General features: G+C 43.0%; 1 protein-coding gene across 2 annotated transcripts in view; it reads right to left on the bottom strand.

The window, feature by feature from the left end:
* LOC138286617 (peroxisomal trans-2-enoyl-CoA reductase-like) overlaps positions 1-19,289 on the bottom strand; it is a 315,538-nt gene that overhangs the window by 93,938 nt on the left and 202,311 nt on the right. For both annotated transcript variants that reach the window (XM_069227047.1, XM_069227048.1), the window contains exon 5: positions 4,537-4,633. In XM_069227047.1, the coding sequence (XP_069083148.1) occupies positions 4,537-4,633 (97 nt within the window). The remainder of the gene's footprint in view (positions 1-4,536; positions 4,634-19,289) is intronic.

Here is a 19,289-nt window from a genome sequence, read left to right as displayed (position 1 = left end):
TGAGAAAGAAGGGTCTTTGCAATTTCCTCAACTACGTATCTTTATCTTGAATATAATCATTTTCGACGTGTACTGTATGACATGAATCCTCCACCTAGACCAGAACAGTATAATGCCTTAAATGCCTGGGAATATGTTGCACATGCAAAGGACAAGGAGAAATATTGACCTGAACTAAGAGGACAGTTCATAGTTGGATGGCTGCAAAGTGGGATGCCGAACAACAGGCATGGAGAAGAGATGATTGAGGGAGTTAGGACGTCTCTTGTAATAACAAACAACAAAATGGGGAGGAAGAAAGCACAAGAGGAGGGTGACATAGGTGCACAGTCAGAGACAAGCATTGATAGAGATTCCTGTGACACATTTTTTAAAGAACTGCTGGCTTCCGACAGCCTCCATATAGTATAGTTCAGCCAGATGAAGGGAACCAGCTAGCTATTGACAATAAGGTGACTGTACCTACTAACCAGGTACAAACCCACACAGGAGAAGTACTCCCTATTGTCACAGTCCTGACAGCAGCAACCCCAATTACTATTAGTGTCACAAGAGTTCACAACAGATTGTATTGGTTCCAAATGCACAGGGAAGTGATACCTCACCAAATCCATCTGTAGTGTTCTCAATGCCTGGTACACTGGGTGGACTTCTAGAATTGGACTTCTAGAACTGGAAGCACAACCCAGTCAGAGGGGACTCCAAGTGAATCAGAACCACAGAGGAGATTGATGATAGACCCATAGCACAAGCCCTCCCCCCACTCCCACGGCCCCTAGATTTTGTAAGGCTTTATGATGGGAACAAGAAGAGTTTACCTGTTCCAAGAAGATGTCGAAGCCTGATTGGTCCCAGTTTGGACGAGTTGGTAGAAAGAAGTTTTGGAGAGAAATGAAATGTATTGAACTATATGTATTGTAATATTTGTTAGGAAATCCTGTCCTAACTTTGCCAAGGGAAATCATTTTCCTAACTATGCTATCTGAAACTCTGTACTCCTAGTTCTAGAGTTGGACTCTTGAACATTTATGCTTTTGTTTGCTTTCTTTTTCCTTGATTCTCTTATTTAGTTTTAAGGAACATAAACTTTCTATGTTTTGCATCTAATGTTATTCAATGATTTATGTTATAAATTTCGGATTAACCTCACTGATTATCATAATTACCTGGTAATTGATTAAGTGATTGAAAGAATTTGAACAGAATTGGAACCTTGACTAATTTGCTAATAAACCTTAATTGTTTGGAAACTCTCTGTCATAATTTAGGAACCAAATAGGTTTCAATGAATTTTGACTTGTTCTACCGATCTTACCTCCTAAAATGATACATAAAGGTTCACATGACCACTGGCGCCGTCTGTTTGACAACCACGCCAGAGCCCACAGTTATAAAAAAAATTGTGCTATATCAGTAGCATCCATGTGTTTAACCCTTTTGCAGATCTATTACATGGAGCATAGCAGGAGTTATGTAGATTTTGTGTGCAAAATTAAACTCTATAAGCCCAATTCTGGCATTAATAGTAGCTGTCTGTTTAAGCATGAGTGCTTGCTCCCATTGCGTATCTGAGAAGCAATATCCACAATCCGTTTCTCACTTTCGCCTAGGTTTAATGGGACCTTAGATCTTGTCTGCTCTCAATGCTAAATACAGTTTTGTGGCCTCTCCTTCACAATGGGGTCTTTGTAAAATTATTTCCAAAGTATAAGATTTAATTACTGTACGCTATATACCTCCGTATGTTTTTCTAGTTGCACAATAGTGGAAGAATTGTCTCTTTAGCCCATTGCCACTCCAAGAATTCCTCATTTACATATAGCCCCCAGCCTATATCCATGCCTCTATTTTCCATTTAATCATACCTAGGACCTGATTATGACTTTGGCGGTCCCACCAAAGCTGCGGGGAGGATGCCACCTCCATAGCCAGGCTGACCAGTGGGAACATTGTAGTATGAATTCCCGCCGGGCTGACCGGCGGGTATAATGCTACGTTATTGGTCTCGACTCCCTTAAGGGAGTTGAGGCCAATACCGTTGCAGTCCAACACCCTTGGAATGCGCACTGTCTGTCACAGGCATGGGAAGTGCAGGGGCCCCCCTGTGGCCACCGGCACTGGCTTTACGCCAGCCTTTTCAGGGTAGGGTCCCCGCCATGAAAAGGCTGGCAGAAACTGGGGTTTTAATCAACCGGGTGGCACTGAATTCAGTTCCATCCTGACTGAGTACAACTCAGAAACATGTATCCGGTGGGGACGGCGGTCCCCTGTTGGGTCCGCCCACCAGGGTTGTAATGTGGCGGTCAGACTGCGGGCCGCCAGACTCGTAATCAGGTCCTTAGTTCTCTGTCTACATTCTGAAATACCGTTATCTCCCATATTAGCAACTTGTGGAAATAGGAGAGGAACCTACCCCATATGGATCCACACATCATCCAAGCATTCAGCCCCATTTATATTATGCACATTTTACTGGGACATTTATTCTTCACATTGCCTCGTTAACTCTCTTGGTGATATTATTTGTTTCAGTAATCACCCCTCTGTTCTGTTCTTTGAGGCATACCATTCTGCTCCAAAGTGAAGCTGTGCTGCTTGGTAGCAGGCTTCCATGCTTGGCACAATTAATCCAACCTGCTCCTATAGGCATTGCAGAATATCCATCTGTACTGCACTTTTTTCTTTACCCATATTATAATTGTTACTATCAATTTTAAGGCTTTAAGCATCTGGCATTGCATTGGTTACATACTATACTGAAATGAATTTCTATTTTTAATCATTTTAAATAATGTAATATAACATTATACGCGATTGGGTTTTATTTTAATTACCTGACACCATTTTCTTTCCACGGGAGGGTGTGTCAGTAGCATTGGATGGCCATGTTTGGTGCTGAACTTACTCCAGCTCTGAAACGGAGTCCATTTACTACTGTGTTGGGTCCTCTTTGGCTGCCGTTTGTGAATAGGAAGGGGCTTACACATTTGTGAGCGGGTGCACACACCTCTCTAAACAACACCCCGTCTCTTAACCCCTCCTTACTCCTCCCTAAACCCTGCCTATTTTGTAATAATGATGTCCTATTTTTCATCCAGTCCCTTGGTTGCTTCTAAATCTACTACTAAGTAGTAAACTTACACACGCAAGGATCTTCCTAAAGAAAATATAGGAGAGGAGGAGATTTACACTTGTATGTTCGCGAATAGCATTTTGTTGTACGTACTTTAGTAGTAGTAGCATAGTACTACTTAAGTACTACAAAATGCAGCTTGTGAATAGGTCTCAAAATGCAAATATATTAATTTATTTTACACTTGAGAAGAAAGGTGTTTGTTAATATTGTAAATATATTGCATCAAAAATATTAAAAATTGGGAATGTTTGTTTTTAAAAAGAAGTGTATTTTTTTAATTTATAATATTAATATTTTGGTATGCTACATTTTTGTAGCTGGTATGTTGGTTAATTCTAACGTTAATGTTGTATATCTATCTTATTGTAGTCAATATTTTTGTGGCAGATATTTTTAAAATTCCTATATTTTAGTTTGTCAATGTTTTGACAGTAGATATTTTGTACATTTTAATAATAAGTGCAGAAAAACAATATTTCGGTAGTGGGCATTTTCACCTCGAAGTTTTGTAGGTTGACATTTCTGTAAGCATTAATACCAATTAACGTAGATCACGTTGTTCGATTATCAATTTACAGATTAACAACCGACACATATACTACAGGGAACACTGAGCTGAAGAAAGACAGACATCACTGCATATGTGGAGAAGTGTGGCTCAATGGTTAGAGCGGCAGACCCTGATGCAGAAATCTGGCCCGGGACCAGGGTTCAATTCCCGCCTTGGCGGGTCATGGGCTCAATTTCCTCTGACCTGATCATTCTCGCATCGGTGCCTAATCTAATTCATGGGTCCCACTCTGGGCAATAGCTTCCTTAATCTCCACAACGGCCCCAACAGCGCTGGGATACCTGGCTTCACCTTGGAGGTTGCCCAGGAGTGGGCACCTCACAGGGAAAAGCCAGGAGGGGTTCCACAGGTATGCGTACAGCACCTTGAGACCCTAACGGGTGAGTAGTGCGCTATACAAGTACGAAGTTTACAGTTTTTTACATATATATTTTATGAAAATATGCTGCATAAAATGTTTTTCTGGAAAAAGAATTATCCTTAACCTTGTTGTTATGGTGATAGGATCGCCGGTAGGGAGCCCAAAGCTGCAAATGAGTACAGTCCTTGGTCCAAGCTAAAGACTTTCATCTCAGATGATGTTTCTATTACCATTCCCCTTTCTCAGGGTATTCTTAGCTGTCCCGTAATTAATTAGACCGCCGGTGAGACATACAAGCATCTTCCTCAAGACATTCCCAAGGACAACTGGAAAGTCATCAAACCAGCCCTTTTAAAATACAGTTTATTGCACAATATCCTTAACTCATTCTCACAGGTAGGTCACTCATTCTCTCTTACACTTGATTTTACAAGGTGAACTATATTCAGTACAGTGGTCGGTACTTACAGGGGCAACACTGTTGACTCTCACTCCTCGGTTGGCCCACTCGATTGCTAAACTCTTTGTCAAATGATGCACGCCATCTCTTGCGGCTCCAGAGTGCCTTTCGGGGATGTAAAGTAGAACAAAATAGAACATTAATGGAAGTTGGTAAATTCTGTCCAGTGCTATTTCTTAATCTTCAGAGCCCACAACCCTAATGCTCATTGGCAGCTGGTGGCCATTAAATGTAGTGGGTCGTAATCCTTAACTCAGTTTCCAGTGAGCCTGTCTGACTTCTACTCGGAGGGTTTGAGGAGGTAGCTCACATTTGCTCGCACTCATCTTACTCTCTCACTCTTTCTCATTCTCTTACTATAATTCGCATTTGCAATCACATTTACTTGCCGACTCACTCAGACTTACTAACTCATGCAGTCTCACTCATTCTCACTCTGACCCACTCAGTCTCACTTACTATCACTCATTCCTATTCATTCCCACTCCTTCAGATTCCGTCAACCTCACCCTGAATCATTTAGCCTCACTCATTGTGACTCACGTTTTCTCAATATGAGTCACTCATTCTCACTTAGTCTCACTCAGTTTCACTCTGACTCACTCATTCCCACTCAGTCTCACTCATTTTACCTAACCTCCCTCCGTCTCTCCCTGACTCTCTAATTCACACAGTCCCACTCATTCCAATTCACTCAATCTCACTGTCACTCACTCCTACTTATACTCAGTCAGTCTCTCTCATTCTCACTCAGTCCCACTCATTCTGATCCACGCAATCTCACTCTTGCTCACCTGGTCCCACTCATTCACAGCCAGTCTCAGTAATTCTAACTCAGTCTAACTCATTCTCAGTGATTGGCTCAGTCCACTCATTCTGATTTACTCAATCACACTCACTCATACTCCCTCCATCTCACTCATTCACACTCATTCTGACTCAGACTCAATAATTTCACTCACTCTAACTCATTCACATTTAGTTTGACTCAATCAATCTCACTTTTTCACTCTGACTCACTTATTCTCTGACTCATTAAGACTCACTCAGTGTCACACACAGTAACACTCAGCTATACTCACTGACATTCTCCCTTACTCTCATTCATTGTTACTTGTACTCACTCTTCCTGTCAATTGTGCTCACTGTTTGACTCACTCCTTCATTAACAGCCTCTTACTTTCACAGGCTTACACACACGCGTGTGCGCACACACACTCGCCCGCGCACACACACACACACACACAGATATTCTAACACATACCCCAACTTTCTGACAGAGACACACTCTCACCCAAATACACATAGCAGTTTAGACTCCCGCTGCCTCTTTCTGCTTCTAGTACTTGAAACTGAAACCTCAAACATGTGCACTCGCAGACCTGAGGTTTCAGCATCTGCTCTATCAACCCCACTCTTTCCTAACTCTGTGACGAGCTGGGAAAGGGTGGGGTGACTGGCTGATTGATGAGTAGTCACAGTCATTGAAGGGTTTAAGCCTGCAGCACCCCTGGCTACCTTTAGCTACAACGTTTACCACATCACAGACGCAGAGGCACCGAGGGTCCCAGTGCTGGGGGTTTCACCAGTCCTAGTTAATCCATGATGCAGGTGCACACGTCTTTGTGCAACTGCACCAGCCATCAGACAGTGCCACTAGCTTCCTTAGACTGTTGCTGGATGGCAATTTTATTATTATACCAAGAGTAGCTAATAGTTGATTATTAACTCTTGGGAAAACGGGCCAGAAAACAATGGGAGCATAGCCATGGGGCCCTAAAGGGGGAGTCGCCACTGCTAATCATGAGCCTTGGTGAAAATTCAATGTAACAGAAATATAGCATCCTGGGTCCTCTACAGCACGTATGCATCCATCACAGTGTAACATGAAATACCCTTGAATAAAATCAAACAAGTAACCTCGGACACATACAATATGTCCTAGCTTTGGTAAATCCACAGGAATCACACTTAGGGCCTGATTCTAACTTTGGAGGACGGTGTTAAACCGTCCCAAAAGTGGCGGATATACCACCTACCGTATTACGAGTCCATTATATCCTATGGAACTCGTAATACGGTAGGTGGTATATCCGCCACTTTTGGGACGGTTTAACACCGTCCTCCAAAGTTAGAATCAGGCCCTTAATGTCAAACTAGATCACAGTCATAACAACATGCTATTTGTAACTATACTGCGAAATTGCCGAGTGACGTTTACATTGGACAAGTGCTCAAAGGAAATTGAATGTCTTGACAGCTTTTAACATTACTATATACGTGAAGCAATCATAAATATCACCTATTGATTTATTGTGCCCAGTCTTTGACTCAGCTGCCAGTTTTTCCACATGTATACATATATATATTACCTAGTGGTGGTCGCCACTAGATAGCTATAGTTAGGATTTAGTTTCCATAGAACAAGCTTTTTTTGTTTCCCTAATACCTTTGGCGCCATTTGATGAATCTTCATGAAATACAACGGACGTCACTTCAGTTGCTGTCTGGAAAGTTTTGGGGGCTGAGAAAAAGTGGGGTCCCCAAGACATGTCTTCCCCATTCATTTTTCCATAGGTATTTTGAACAGGGATAGCCAGAAACTACTGGATGGAATTACACCAGATTTGGCAGAAGGGTAGCTCTTGGTCCAGAAAGAGTCCTTTGGTTATCTGGTGTAAATCTGTTCAGTAGCTTTAGAGAAATTAGAGGAAATTTAGGTTTGCATAGGTAGGAACGCAAAGGATTCGCGACCCCTCCCAATCTCGTACTGAGAACTGATTGGCTGCCAACACTTCAACAAGGAAGCATTGTCAGCCATATTGCGACTCAGCTTCAGCCAAGTCCTACAAAAAAGGTTAAAAATAAAGGAAAGGGGCAAGGGTAGAATCGCCATGATCCTCTAGTTCTAGTGGTGGTGTTTCAGAGGCATCCCCCCACCCCCGGCTAAAAACATTTTAAAAAACTTTTTGCATTGGAATCGTGACGTGGTCACAAATCCATGGCAAAAATTGAAAGGAAAAAAAAAACAAAGCGCCGGCTCCTGCGCTTTGTTATTGTGAAGCCCCTGATTTGCGTTTCAATACAGCTTTCTGGGGCATTGAATATATTTGGTGCGGAAGCAACCCTGGGGACCACCACCTCCTTGTGGCAAATCCTAAAAGCCCCAGGAACCACCACTTCCCCGGGGATATGCATGTTGGAGGGGGGCCACTGATGGCCCTGGGGACCACCAACCCCCAGGGCCGGCTCCTGCTATGTCCGGGGAGCCCACCCACAGGACATAGCTGTTCCTGTGGCTTGGCTGCAGCTTTGACAGCTGCAGCCAAGTCACAGCAAACATAACTCCACTTTCTGACAGTGGGACCTGTTAAACAGGTCCCGCTGTCACAAAGCGGAGTTCTCATCTGTCTTCCCTGCCCGCAGATTAAAACATTGCTCCAGGAAGCTGCTATTAAAGCAGCTCTTTGCTTCCTGGAGCAATGGCAGCTCATGCAGGAGGTGGAAGCTGGCTGGGATGGCAGGAGAGGACTTGATGCTGCCCTTGCGGCCCCAGATAGCCCATAAAGAGCAAATAAATATTAAAAAGCAGTCTGGTGGGACCACGGGGAAGGCCTTGAGGCTCCCCTGTGGTACAAGATAGCCCATAAAGGGTGAAAAATAATAAACAAACATTCTGGTGGTACCACGCGGCAGGCCTTGAGGCTCTCTCTGCACTGCCAGACAGCCCGTAAAGGGCAAAAAAATAAAATAAAATGAAAACAATCAGGTGGGAATGCGAGGGAGGCCTTGAGGCTTCCCTGCGGTTCCAGAAAGTCCCTAAAGAGCTAAAAAAAAAAGATAGCGTAAAGGTGAAGGTCACAGACCACACTGAGACTTCAGGGTTAATTTCCAGATGTATCTGTAGCCATTTCCCTCCTTTATTTTTTTTTTACAACCACAAATGTTTAAGGTCATACTTTAAGGTGATCTTACTCTTTTTAATTGACAAACACATGTGTGAAGAAATATCTCATTCTAAAAATATCATCCATCAAAGCCTATAAAACTCTCTATCTCTCTCCTTCTCACTCTCTTTCTCTCTCTCTCTTTCAATCTTTCTCCCACTCACACACCCACTCAGACCCTTACGCAGCCACTCACAGACCCACTCAGACACTCACGTACCCAGTCACAGACCCACTCAGACTCTCACACACCCACTTGCAGACCCATTGACACCCTCAAGCACCCACTCACAGACCTGCACAGACACTATGGTTTTGTACATTTAAAATGTGAGCCGAACTATAACATCCCTATAACCTTTGTTTTTTAAGTGAATTTCTATATTTTTTTAATTCTATTTCCTAACCATAACATCCCTGTAACCCTAACTGAGTAGCATATACACATGTGTGTGTGTGTGTGTGTGTGTGTATATATATATATATATATATATATATATATATATATATATATATATATATATATATTACAGAGTGGTGGTAGACACTCTCTGTAGATAGGATTCCCAAAGATAGGAATTCCTCAGATTTTTGCTTGGTAATAACTGTGCCACAGGTTGATGAATCTCCATGAATATTTGCAGACCTATAGCTTTTTCTACATTGGCTGACAATTCAAACTTTAGTGGTGATTCATTAAGGAGGAATGCAGGAAAAAGGGGGTTCCTAAAACATAGTTTTCCACTGATGCATTTTCTATGGACTTTAGTATCAGATGTAGCGACAAAACGGCTGAACGGATGTTCATGAAATTTGAAATTTGTTAGGAATATACTCTATGGTGTGGAAAGGATCCTCTTTGCTATTTCATGAAAATTGGTTCAGTGGTTTTGTGTTAATAAGGGATATGAACTTACTGATATATTGGGCCACAGTAATTTCATGGTATACCGTGAACACATTATCAGCTGATGACAGTCCTTAATAAATAAAAAGGTAGCCATTTTGTTTTGACCAACCTTAGGGCCTGATTACAAGTTTGGCAGTTTTAAGACCGCAAACGTGTGGTGGAGGTCCGACCGCCCCAATCCTGGCTGTCAGACCGCCAGATTACGATCCTGGCAGACGGATCACCAGAAGACTGCTGCCAAGATCAGAGATCCCAATGGTTTGGTGGCTGTGAAAGTCGTGGTCAGCCACGGTGGTGCACACTTAGGCACCGCAGTGCTGATCACGGCTTTCCTTCTGCCAGCCTTTGCATGGCAGGGTCCCCGCCATTAAAAGGGTAGCGGAAAGGCGCAGTTGGGCCCACAGGTGGGGCCCCTGCACTACCCATGACCATGTCGTGGACAGTGCAGGGGCCCCCTTGTCAGCACCCTCGGGATGTGCACTGTCTGCTACGGCAGACAGTGAGTATTCCGAGTGTGCTGTGTGCGACGGCATTGGCTTGGGCTCCCTGAGGAAGCCAAGGGCAACACAGCCGCACTGTTTCCACTGGTCAGCCCAGAAGAAACATCGTAACACAACAGTAGTGAGGCAGCCGGCTTGACAGCTGCCTCCCCACTGCCATACTGGAGTTCAGGTGGTTCAACCGCAGAACTCATAATCAGTCCCTCAGTATTTGTTCTGGGTTTCAAGGGGACATCTAGGTTAGTAGTGTTTTAAAATGTATATAAATACATGAGGCACTTTACCAAAGTCTGCAGAGTTAGGGAAATGTGTTTCTAGTGTTCATGGGGTATTGCAGTACCACAAAAAAACGATCTAGGTAGCACTGCCGTACCTATGGAATAAAAAAAAAGACATATACACAGTACTCAGTACCAATGCACTCTACGCCACTGCACTGTACACCAGTGCACTGTATGCCCCTGCACTATACGCGACAGTACTGTATGCCACTGTACAGTATGCTACTGCACTCTATGCCACTGCACTGTACACCACTGGACAATGCACACCTGGACGCTACACCACTGCACTCTCCTCTGCACCACTGCACTCTATGCCACTCTAATCATCTCTGCACCACTGAAGCTTATGCCACTGTATTCTACGCTATTTCAGTCTGTGCCATTGTACTCTATGCCTCTGCACTCTACACTACTACACTCTCCGCCACTCCACTTTGCGTTACTGGATTTTCTGCCACTGTACTGTACATCATTGCCTCTACTCTGCACCTCTGCACTCTTCACCACTCTACTCAACTCTGCATTACTGCAGTTCATGCCACTGCACTCTATGCTATTGCACTCTGCACCACTCTACTCTATACCACTGGACTCTATGCCATTGCACTTTACTCTAGCTCACTGTGCTCCATGCCACTCTACTGTACTTTGCACCACTTTACTGTAGGACACTGCACTCAATGCCACTCCACCATACACCACTATACTGTACACCGTGCCACTCCACTCCACACAGTGCCGCTCTACTCTACCCCACTCCACTCCACATAATGCAACTCTACTCTACACCACTCTATTCCACTACACCACTACACCCCACTTCACTCTACCCTACTTTGCTGTATGCCACGCTACTCTACCCCACTTCACTCTACACCACTCTACTGTATGTCATTCTATTCTACACCACTGTACTCTATTGCACTCTACGGTATGCCACTCTAAGCCACTGTACTCCACTCCACATCACTTTACTGCACTCAACTCCATTCTATGCCACCATACTCTACGCCACTGCACCCTCCTCTGCTCCACTGCACTCTATGCTACTCTACTTTCTGCCACTCTACTACACACACCCTCCTCTACCCCACTTCGCTCTACCACACTGTTTTGTGCCCAACTCTACTCTAGACCACTCTACTGTACCCCACTTCACTCTACTCTATTCTACACCACTCTACTCTACTTCACTCTACCCCATTCTACTGTACTCTGCACCACTTTAGTCTACGCAACTACACTCTACACCACTGTCCTCTACTTTGTACCATTCTAGTCTTCATCAGTGCACTCTTCTCCAATACATTCTGCGCTACTCTACTCTACCCAAATTCACTCTAAGCTACTCTACTTTACTGTACGCCGCTTCACTCTATGCTACTCTACTGTACCCCACTTCAGTCTATACCAATCTACAGTACCCAACTTCACCCTGCACTATTCTACTTTATGTCAGTCTACTCTACACCACTCTACCCCACTTCAGTGTATGCCACTCTACTCTATGCCACTCTACTGTACCGCACTTCACTCTATCCCACTTTATGTCGCTCTACTGTATGCCACTTTGTTCTACCCCACTCCTCTCTACCGCAATTCACTCTATCCCACTTCGCTATGCATCACTGTACTCTATGCAACTTTACTCTAAGGAACTCTTCTCTACAACACTCTACTCTACCCTACTTCACTCTATCCCACTTCAGTCTACACCAATCTACTGTAACCCACTTTACTCTACCCTACCTCACTGTATGGTACTCTATTCTACTCCATTCCATTCTAACCCACTCCACTCTACCCCACTTTACTAAACGCCACTGTACTTTACAGCACTCTACTGTATGCCACTCTACTCTATGCCATTCCAAGCCACTGCACTCCACACCACTCTAATCTACTCCACTCTATGCCACTGCACTCTATGCTACTGCACTTTACTCTACACCACTGCACTCTATGCCACGCTACTCTATGCCAGTCTATTCTACACCACTCTACCCACTTCAGTCTACCCCACTTCACTCTATGCCACTCTACTCTTCGCTACTGTACTCTACCCCACTGCACTCTCCTCCATTTCATTCTATGCCTCTCTACTCCACTCTGCTATTTGCCACTGTACTCTATGCCCCTGCACTGTACACTGCTGGACTCTATGCCACTGCACTCTACGGCACTCTACTCTAGTCTGCAACACTCTACTTCACTGCACCAAACCCCAGTGCACCATACACAACTCCACTCTACCCTGCACCACTCTACTCTGCACTATTGCACTCTATGCCACTTTGGTTTACTCTGCACCACTCTACTGACCACCACATAGCTTTATGCCACTCTACTCTACACCACTCTAGTGTACGCCACTCCAATCTACTCTATTCCATCCCACCGTATGCTACTGTACTCCACTGTCCACCACTCCACACCACTTTACCCCATGACACTTTACTCAGCTCAATGAGAAATAATTGAGAAAGTACTGCTGTAATATTCAAGTGTAAAAACAAAAATATAAAGATGAAAGTATTAATACCAAAAGAAACATTATTTAAACATAAGACTTAGATATAAAACATAGAAATTCAATGAAACAAACAGTTGTTAAAGGTTTACTCTAGTAAGAACACTTAATGCATCATTTCAATACAAAAAACAACTGAAACTACACAAACAGAAGTTATAGTTATCATTTCCACCACAACCAAAATTTTCCATAACATGTGCACCTTCATACAGAGTGTTGTAAAAATGCTAGACAGACTAAATCAACTATAACGTGGCCCTGTATCATGCACAGTGGTCTTAAAAATAATGCCATTTGAGATGGCATGAGTGTTGTTAGTAATGCTATGATTTAATAAGTGAAGTCATATCAAAGGGCATAAGTAGCTCATGTTTTCCGAACTATAACTTATTTTTAACACATATATATATGTATGTATATATATAAATATATGTGTGTGTGAGTGTGGGGTGTACATATATATATATATATGTATGTGTGTGTATATATGTATGTATATACATATATGATATAGCTAGGTAGATAGATATAGTTCAGTCAGGACCTTGCTACATGGATTTTCACAGACCCTTTGCTTTCCAAAGGATTGTTCTCATGGACATTTAGATTCAAGATAGGTAGCCTGAAAGTTGTATGTTAACAAATACAAACATTTGAACAAATTCTCAAAAAATGTACATATTTGTATATATTGGACATCAAATTGCATCCTTAGTGCCGGAGTCCCTCTTTTGGTGCCAGTGCTTGGCATATGTTGCAAGGTAGAGCAACATATATTTTCTCCAAATAGGCAACTTGGTACTGGTCTTAAAAAACAACTGCAGTCAAAGGTATAATAACACAAGATGTTGTTTATTTCATTACAGCATGTTTCCAAACAGAGACATTGGTATAATGGTGACATGTTTCTGTCTGACACAGACCATTCTCAAATCAAATGCCTCTTTGTTTACATTATTACATATCAATGAAGGCAGAAAGAATACATTTGTGATAGTGTAAATGCTCTTGAGTACACATAGAAAACAATACATCATTCCAAATATAAATAGATATAGAGCAAATGATGTGGAATGTAAATCAATATGTGTTGCCTTTGTTTTAAAAGAAAGAAACACCTTTTCAGATTCCTTTTTCGTCATGGTCAAAGAGTTCATTATTTTGGCAAGAACACACACTTTTTATTTGACTAGACATCATGAATGAAAATTAATATGAAAATCTGTAATAATAAAATAATATTCTGGCCCCAGGGTCTCTGGGAACCCCCTGTAAGGGCCAGGGTCAGGATGTCATCAAGTAACAGTGTCCTGTAATGGCAGCCGCAACATTTTCTTTCATGTTACAGCTAACCAATGCGAGCACTTGGTCCTGTGGGACCACTCATGGATCCTCATAGAACCTAACCAGCCAATGGGAAAAAAGTCATAGCCTGCAATGAAAATGCTCTTGACATCTCTATCACTTGAAGCGTAAATTATTTTAAATGGTGCAACGGGTTTACACCAAAGTACAGTACAGTACAGATCTAGTTTTCTGCAAAGTTTTGTGTAATTCTGTCCAGCCATTTTTTCTTCATTGTTGTCTATTTTTTCCTAAGGAAGTTGCATGAGGAAACAATTATCTTTGAGCCCCCACTCTTTTCTCAACCCTGCTTGACTTCAAGGGTTTACAGTAAGGAGCTGAAGTAGAGTAATTTTATTTATTTTTTAAAACGTTTTGTGAAGATTTGTCAAATGGTGCCAATGTTATCAACAAAACAAAAAAAGTTCTTACTATGGAAACTCTGACTCATGTGAAACTATACAGTGGCTACCGCCACTATATATATATATATATATATATATATCTTTAACTCTTTGGATGTGGAAAACCTGGCAGAGATATAAAATGACTCATACTAGTCAGATGTTCCACAATCACTAGAATTACTGTACAATCTAGACTCTTAGATAACTCTTCAAAACACTGTATTCTAATGTCTAAGGGGAACAGGCACAATTCTCAACAACCCTATAGGTTTACTCTAGGAACTCTTGATGCATGAATGCATGTACGTGAGCATAATCAGATCATGTTTGTAAATTGTTTTTTGCACCGGAAAATAAACTTGGCCACCAAAAATATCTGTCCACCCAACTAAGAATCTTGAAGGCAAATAATCTGATGGTAGATACACAGTTCTTTCATGAAACAATAATCCATCTTTTTCATGCCTACTTCCACGTTCTTATAACTGACACTTTTTATTTGTGGATTGACTTTCTGTATGCATTTTGGTCAAAAATGAATCTACATTAAATTAAGCAATATATATTAACTAAAGCAATGGGATAATCATGCAAAACCCATGGAGAAAAAATTACTGGTAGACTTTCAGTCGCTTGATTTTAAACCTCCAAATGATCTTGTGTTAAGGCATTGGTATTCCCATTCTTAGGATCTGGTTTATCATTTATCAATACTTCATACTGAATTGTATACGCTAAATGCTCAAGTTTATGTTTAAGAACTGCAGATTTCTGTGACCTGTTTAAACTAAAAAATAAAGTTTCTATTCTTCAAAAGACGTCCTCATAGCCTAATGTTCCTTGTCAGTGATTGTATAATTCAGTAATGGTAGTGAAAATGTCTTAGAAATGTAGGCTACTCTGTGAACCTGGACAGTATTTGGATCTCTTAACAGTGAAGGGTTGTTCTACCTTAGGATGTTGCATTATTGCATCACTAGAAAAAAAGTTCTTTAAAAAATGTTCGATCTGCGTCTTTTGACCAAACAAAAACTACTCCCTCCCACAGTCAATCAAAATGTCACCTAGAAAGAGAACAAAGAGCACATTAAAAAAGATCTTCTTAATACCTCAGATTAAGGTTACCTTAATACTGTAATGCTACAGGAGCACTGCTGAGGTACAAAAGACATGACCAGGTAAATCCAAACCTAGCACAGAAGCTGACTTCCAATCCTTACACTCAAAGGCCCCAACTAGATGGTAGGCGTCTTTATGAAACAATTTAGTAAAAATGGCAACATTTCTGATCTCTTTTAATAGAACTGATATCAATGGGAAAGGATAAAGATTCTTCACAATAATTATATTGAGATATCTGTAGTCTAGACATATTCTCAACTCCCCTCCCCACTTCTTCGGCACAAAACATTAAAGGGATAAAGCAGGACTCTTTGAGAGCCTAATAAATCCATTAGTCATGTTTATATATTGTCTGAGAAACTCTATTTAAGACTCAATGATTGCATATACTCAACTACAAGATATTTGTGCACCTAGGGCCAGATGCAGGAAACACTTTGCGAGTCGCAAACGGCAAAATCTGCCGTTTGCGACTCACAAATGCGTGTTTCCAATGCAGAAATGCATTTTGCGAGTCGGGACCGACTCGCAAAATGCATTTCAGAATCGCAAATAGGAAGGGGTGTTCCCTTCCTATTTGCGATTCGTAGTGGTATGCAATACCATTTGCGACCGCATATGCGGTCGCAAATGGTGTTGCAGTTACCATCCACTTGAAGTGGATGGTAACCCACTCGCAAATTGGAAGGGGTCCCCATGGGAACCCTTCCCCTTTGTGAATGGACCCAAAACTATTTTTTCAGGGCAGGTAGTGGTCCAATGGACCACTACCTGCCCTGAAAAAATACCGCAACTAAAGGTTTCGTTTTTTTTTTTAAGTGCAGCTCGTTTTCCTTTAAGGAAAACGGGCTACACTTAAAAAAAACAAAACTGCTTTATTTAAAAGCAGGTACGAACATGGAGGTCTGCTGACTACAGCAGGCCTCCATGTTTGCGAGTGCCTATAGTCGGTATGGGGCCGCAATTTGCGACCCACCTCATTAATATTAATGAGGTGGGTCTCTGCGACCCCATACCGACTCGCAGACGGTGTCTGAGACACCGTTCTGCATTGCAAATTGCGACTTGCAATTTGCGAGTCGGAAGGACTCGCAAATTGCAAGTCGCAATTTGCAATTTTCCTACATCTGGCCCCTAGTTCCTAATCAATCTTGCAGTATTATTTTATGTAAAGCAATTGACCATGTTTAATATCCATATAATTCCCAGAAACTCCACAATCTGAGGGCCTTATTTAGAGTTTGGCAGAGGGGGCTACTCCGTCACAAATGTGATGGATATCGTGTCCACCATATTACGATCCCATTATAGCCTATGGAGATTGTGATACAGCGGATGGGTTATCTGTCAGGTTTGTGACAGAGTAATCCGTCAGCCTAAATCAGGCCCTAAAAGTCCTAAATTCTTCTTCTACTGGCTCTCTCTTATTTCTCTCTCATCTTTATGGGAATAATTGTACGTGCCACAGTTGACTGTTTGTCAGGAAGTGGGGCTGGAGGTTTTGCTTACCAATTTGTGTGGTCCGTGCATGTGAAGGCAGTACTTAAAATCCACACATGGTGGGTGCCTTTCAGTGAAGGAAAGACTTGAGTGCTGACAGTGCTTGAAGTTTAAGCTGCATACATGAGAAAGACATGCTGTTCAGCAACATGGTGGCAATGAACTACAATTTCCTTGGACAATAACGGGAAGAAAGGAACTTAATGGGAGTCGCCTGAAACGTCATCCCAGGATTCGCTTTCTATTGCAAAAGTACCAGGGTGTCTGACAGAAAAGTGTAGACAGTCAATTGTTGTAAACAGATGAGAATGGGGAAAGGTTTTCTTTTCCCCCTTCTAACACTTTGGCCCTCATTACAACATTGGCGGTAAAAGCCGCTTACTGCCGTGCAGAAGACCGCCAATACACCGCTGCGGCCGCGGAATTCCACCACAGCTATTATGACCCTGTGATGCTATTAATTGTGTTTGACCGATGACTTTGTGTTTCACCACTGCGCATATTAGTTGCTCAATGTTCACCAGTAGCACATTAAGGGGGTCATTGTGACCCTGGCGGCCGGTGGCCGCCAGGGCCACCGACCACGGGAGCACCACCAACAGGCTGGCGGTGCTCCAACGAGCATTATGACCGCGGCGGTTCAGCCGCGGTCAGAAGCGGAAAGTCAGCGGTCTCCCGCTGACTTTCCGCTGCTCGTTTGAATCCTCCATGGCTGCGGAGCGCGCTCCGCAGCCATGAGGATTCTGACCCCCCCTACCGCCATCCTGTTCATGGCGGGAAAGCCGCCATGAACAGGATGGCGGTAGGGGGGGTCGCGGGGCCCCTGGGGGCCCCTGCCGTGCCCATGCCAATGGCATGGGCACGGCAGGGGCCCCCGTAAGAGGGCCCCGCAAAGTATTTCAGTGTCTGCCTTGCAGACACTGAAATACGCGACGGGTGCCACTGCACCCGTCGCACCTTCCCACTCCGCCGGCTCGATTACGAGCCGGCATCCTCGTGGGAAGGGAGTTTTTCCCTGGGCTGGCGGGCGGTCTTTTGGAGACCGCCCGCCAGCCCAGGGAAAAACTCATAATACCCTCCGCGGTCTTCTGACCGCGGAGCGGTATAATGGGGGCGGAATTCTGGCGGGCGGCCTCCGCCGCCCGCCAGAATCAGAATCACCCCCTAAATGTTTTGCTCAGTTTAGCTGCCTATTGGCTTTGACATGGCATTAGCCATTACATTCTGTTTTCTGCCTATTGGCTTTGACATGTTGTATTCAGTTCAGCTGCCTATTGGCTTTGACATGATATTAGACATTACATTTTGTATTCAGTTCAGCTGCCAATTGGCTTTGACATGATATTAGACATTAAGGGGGTTATTCTAACTTTGGAGGAGTGTTAATCCGTCCCAAAAGTGACGGTAAAGTGACGGATATACCACCAGCCGTATTACGAGTTCCATAGGATATAATGGACTCGTAATACGGCTGGTGGTAAATCCGTCACTTTTCCGTCACTTTTGGGACGGATTAACACCTCCTCCAAAGTTAGAATAACCCCCTAAATGTTGTATTCTGTTCAGCTGCCTATTGGCTTTGACATGATATTAGACATTACATTTGATATTTAGGTTAGCTGCCTATTGGCTTTAACGTGGAGTTAGACATTGCAGTTGAGACATTAGATGTCTGTGTTTTTCCAAGCTGTGTTTTTCCACAAGATGGACCAAGCTGTTTTCTTCACACCAGACTAGACCTGATAAGAGAGAGTACATTTGGTGTTTTCCTTTCTGCTCAGCCTTGGGAATAGGAGAAGTCTAGGAGATCTGGCCAGTCTCCAAAGGCTTGTGTAGTTTTCCCGAGTCTGAGAGGAGGGGGCACGCTTTTGTAAGGATGACTCTGGGCTACAGTGAGTTAGATTCTAATCTGCTTGACTTCAGGCTGGCGCTAGACGTCAGTTGCCAGTCTCCCGTTTGGGTAGATAATCTCTTTCTCGCAGTTGACCGGAGTCATCAACTTGCAGACCCCAGAAAGATGAAGCTGAATATTTAGGCCCTGCCGCCTTGCCCATACGGTGATAAATTTGACTTTTATGCTTTGCTTTGAATATATTATATATTTGCTGTGTACATTGCAAATGAGAAGTACTGTGATATATTTTGCTTTAATTGCTGCGACTACTTTTACTCTTTTGAACGTGTGCTTGAAATCTGCTAATTCGTCTCTCAAGA

The sequence above is a fragment of the Pleurodeles waltl genome, chromosome 3_2 (assembly GCF_031143425.1).
Source record: "Pleurodeles waltl isolate 20211129_DDA chromosome 3_2, aPleWal1.hap1.20221129, whole genome shotgun sequence".
Lineage (NCBI taxonomy): Eukaryota > Metazoa > Chordata > Amphibia > Caudata > Salamandridae > Pleurodeles > Pleurodeles waltl.
This window is presented reverse-complemented; position numbering and strand designations above follow the sequence as displayed.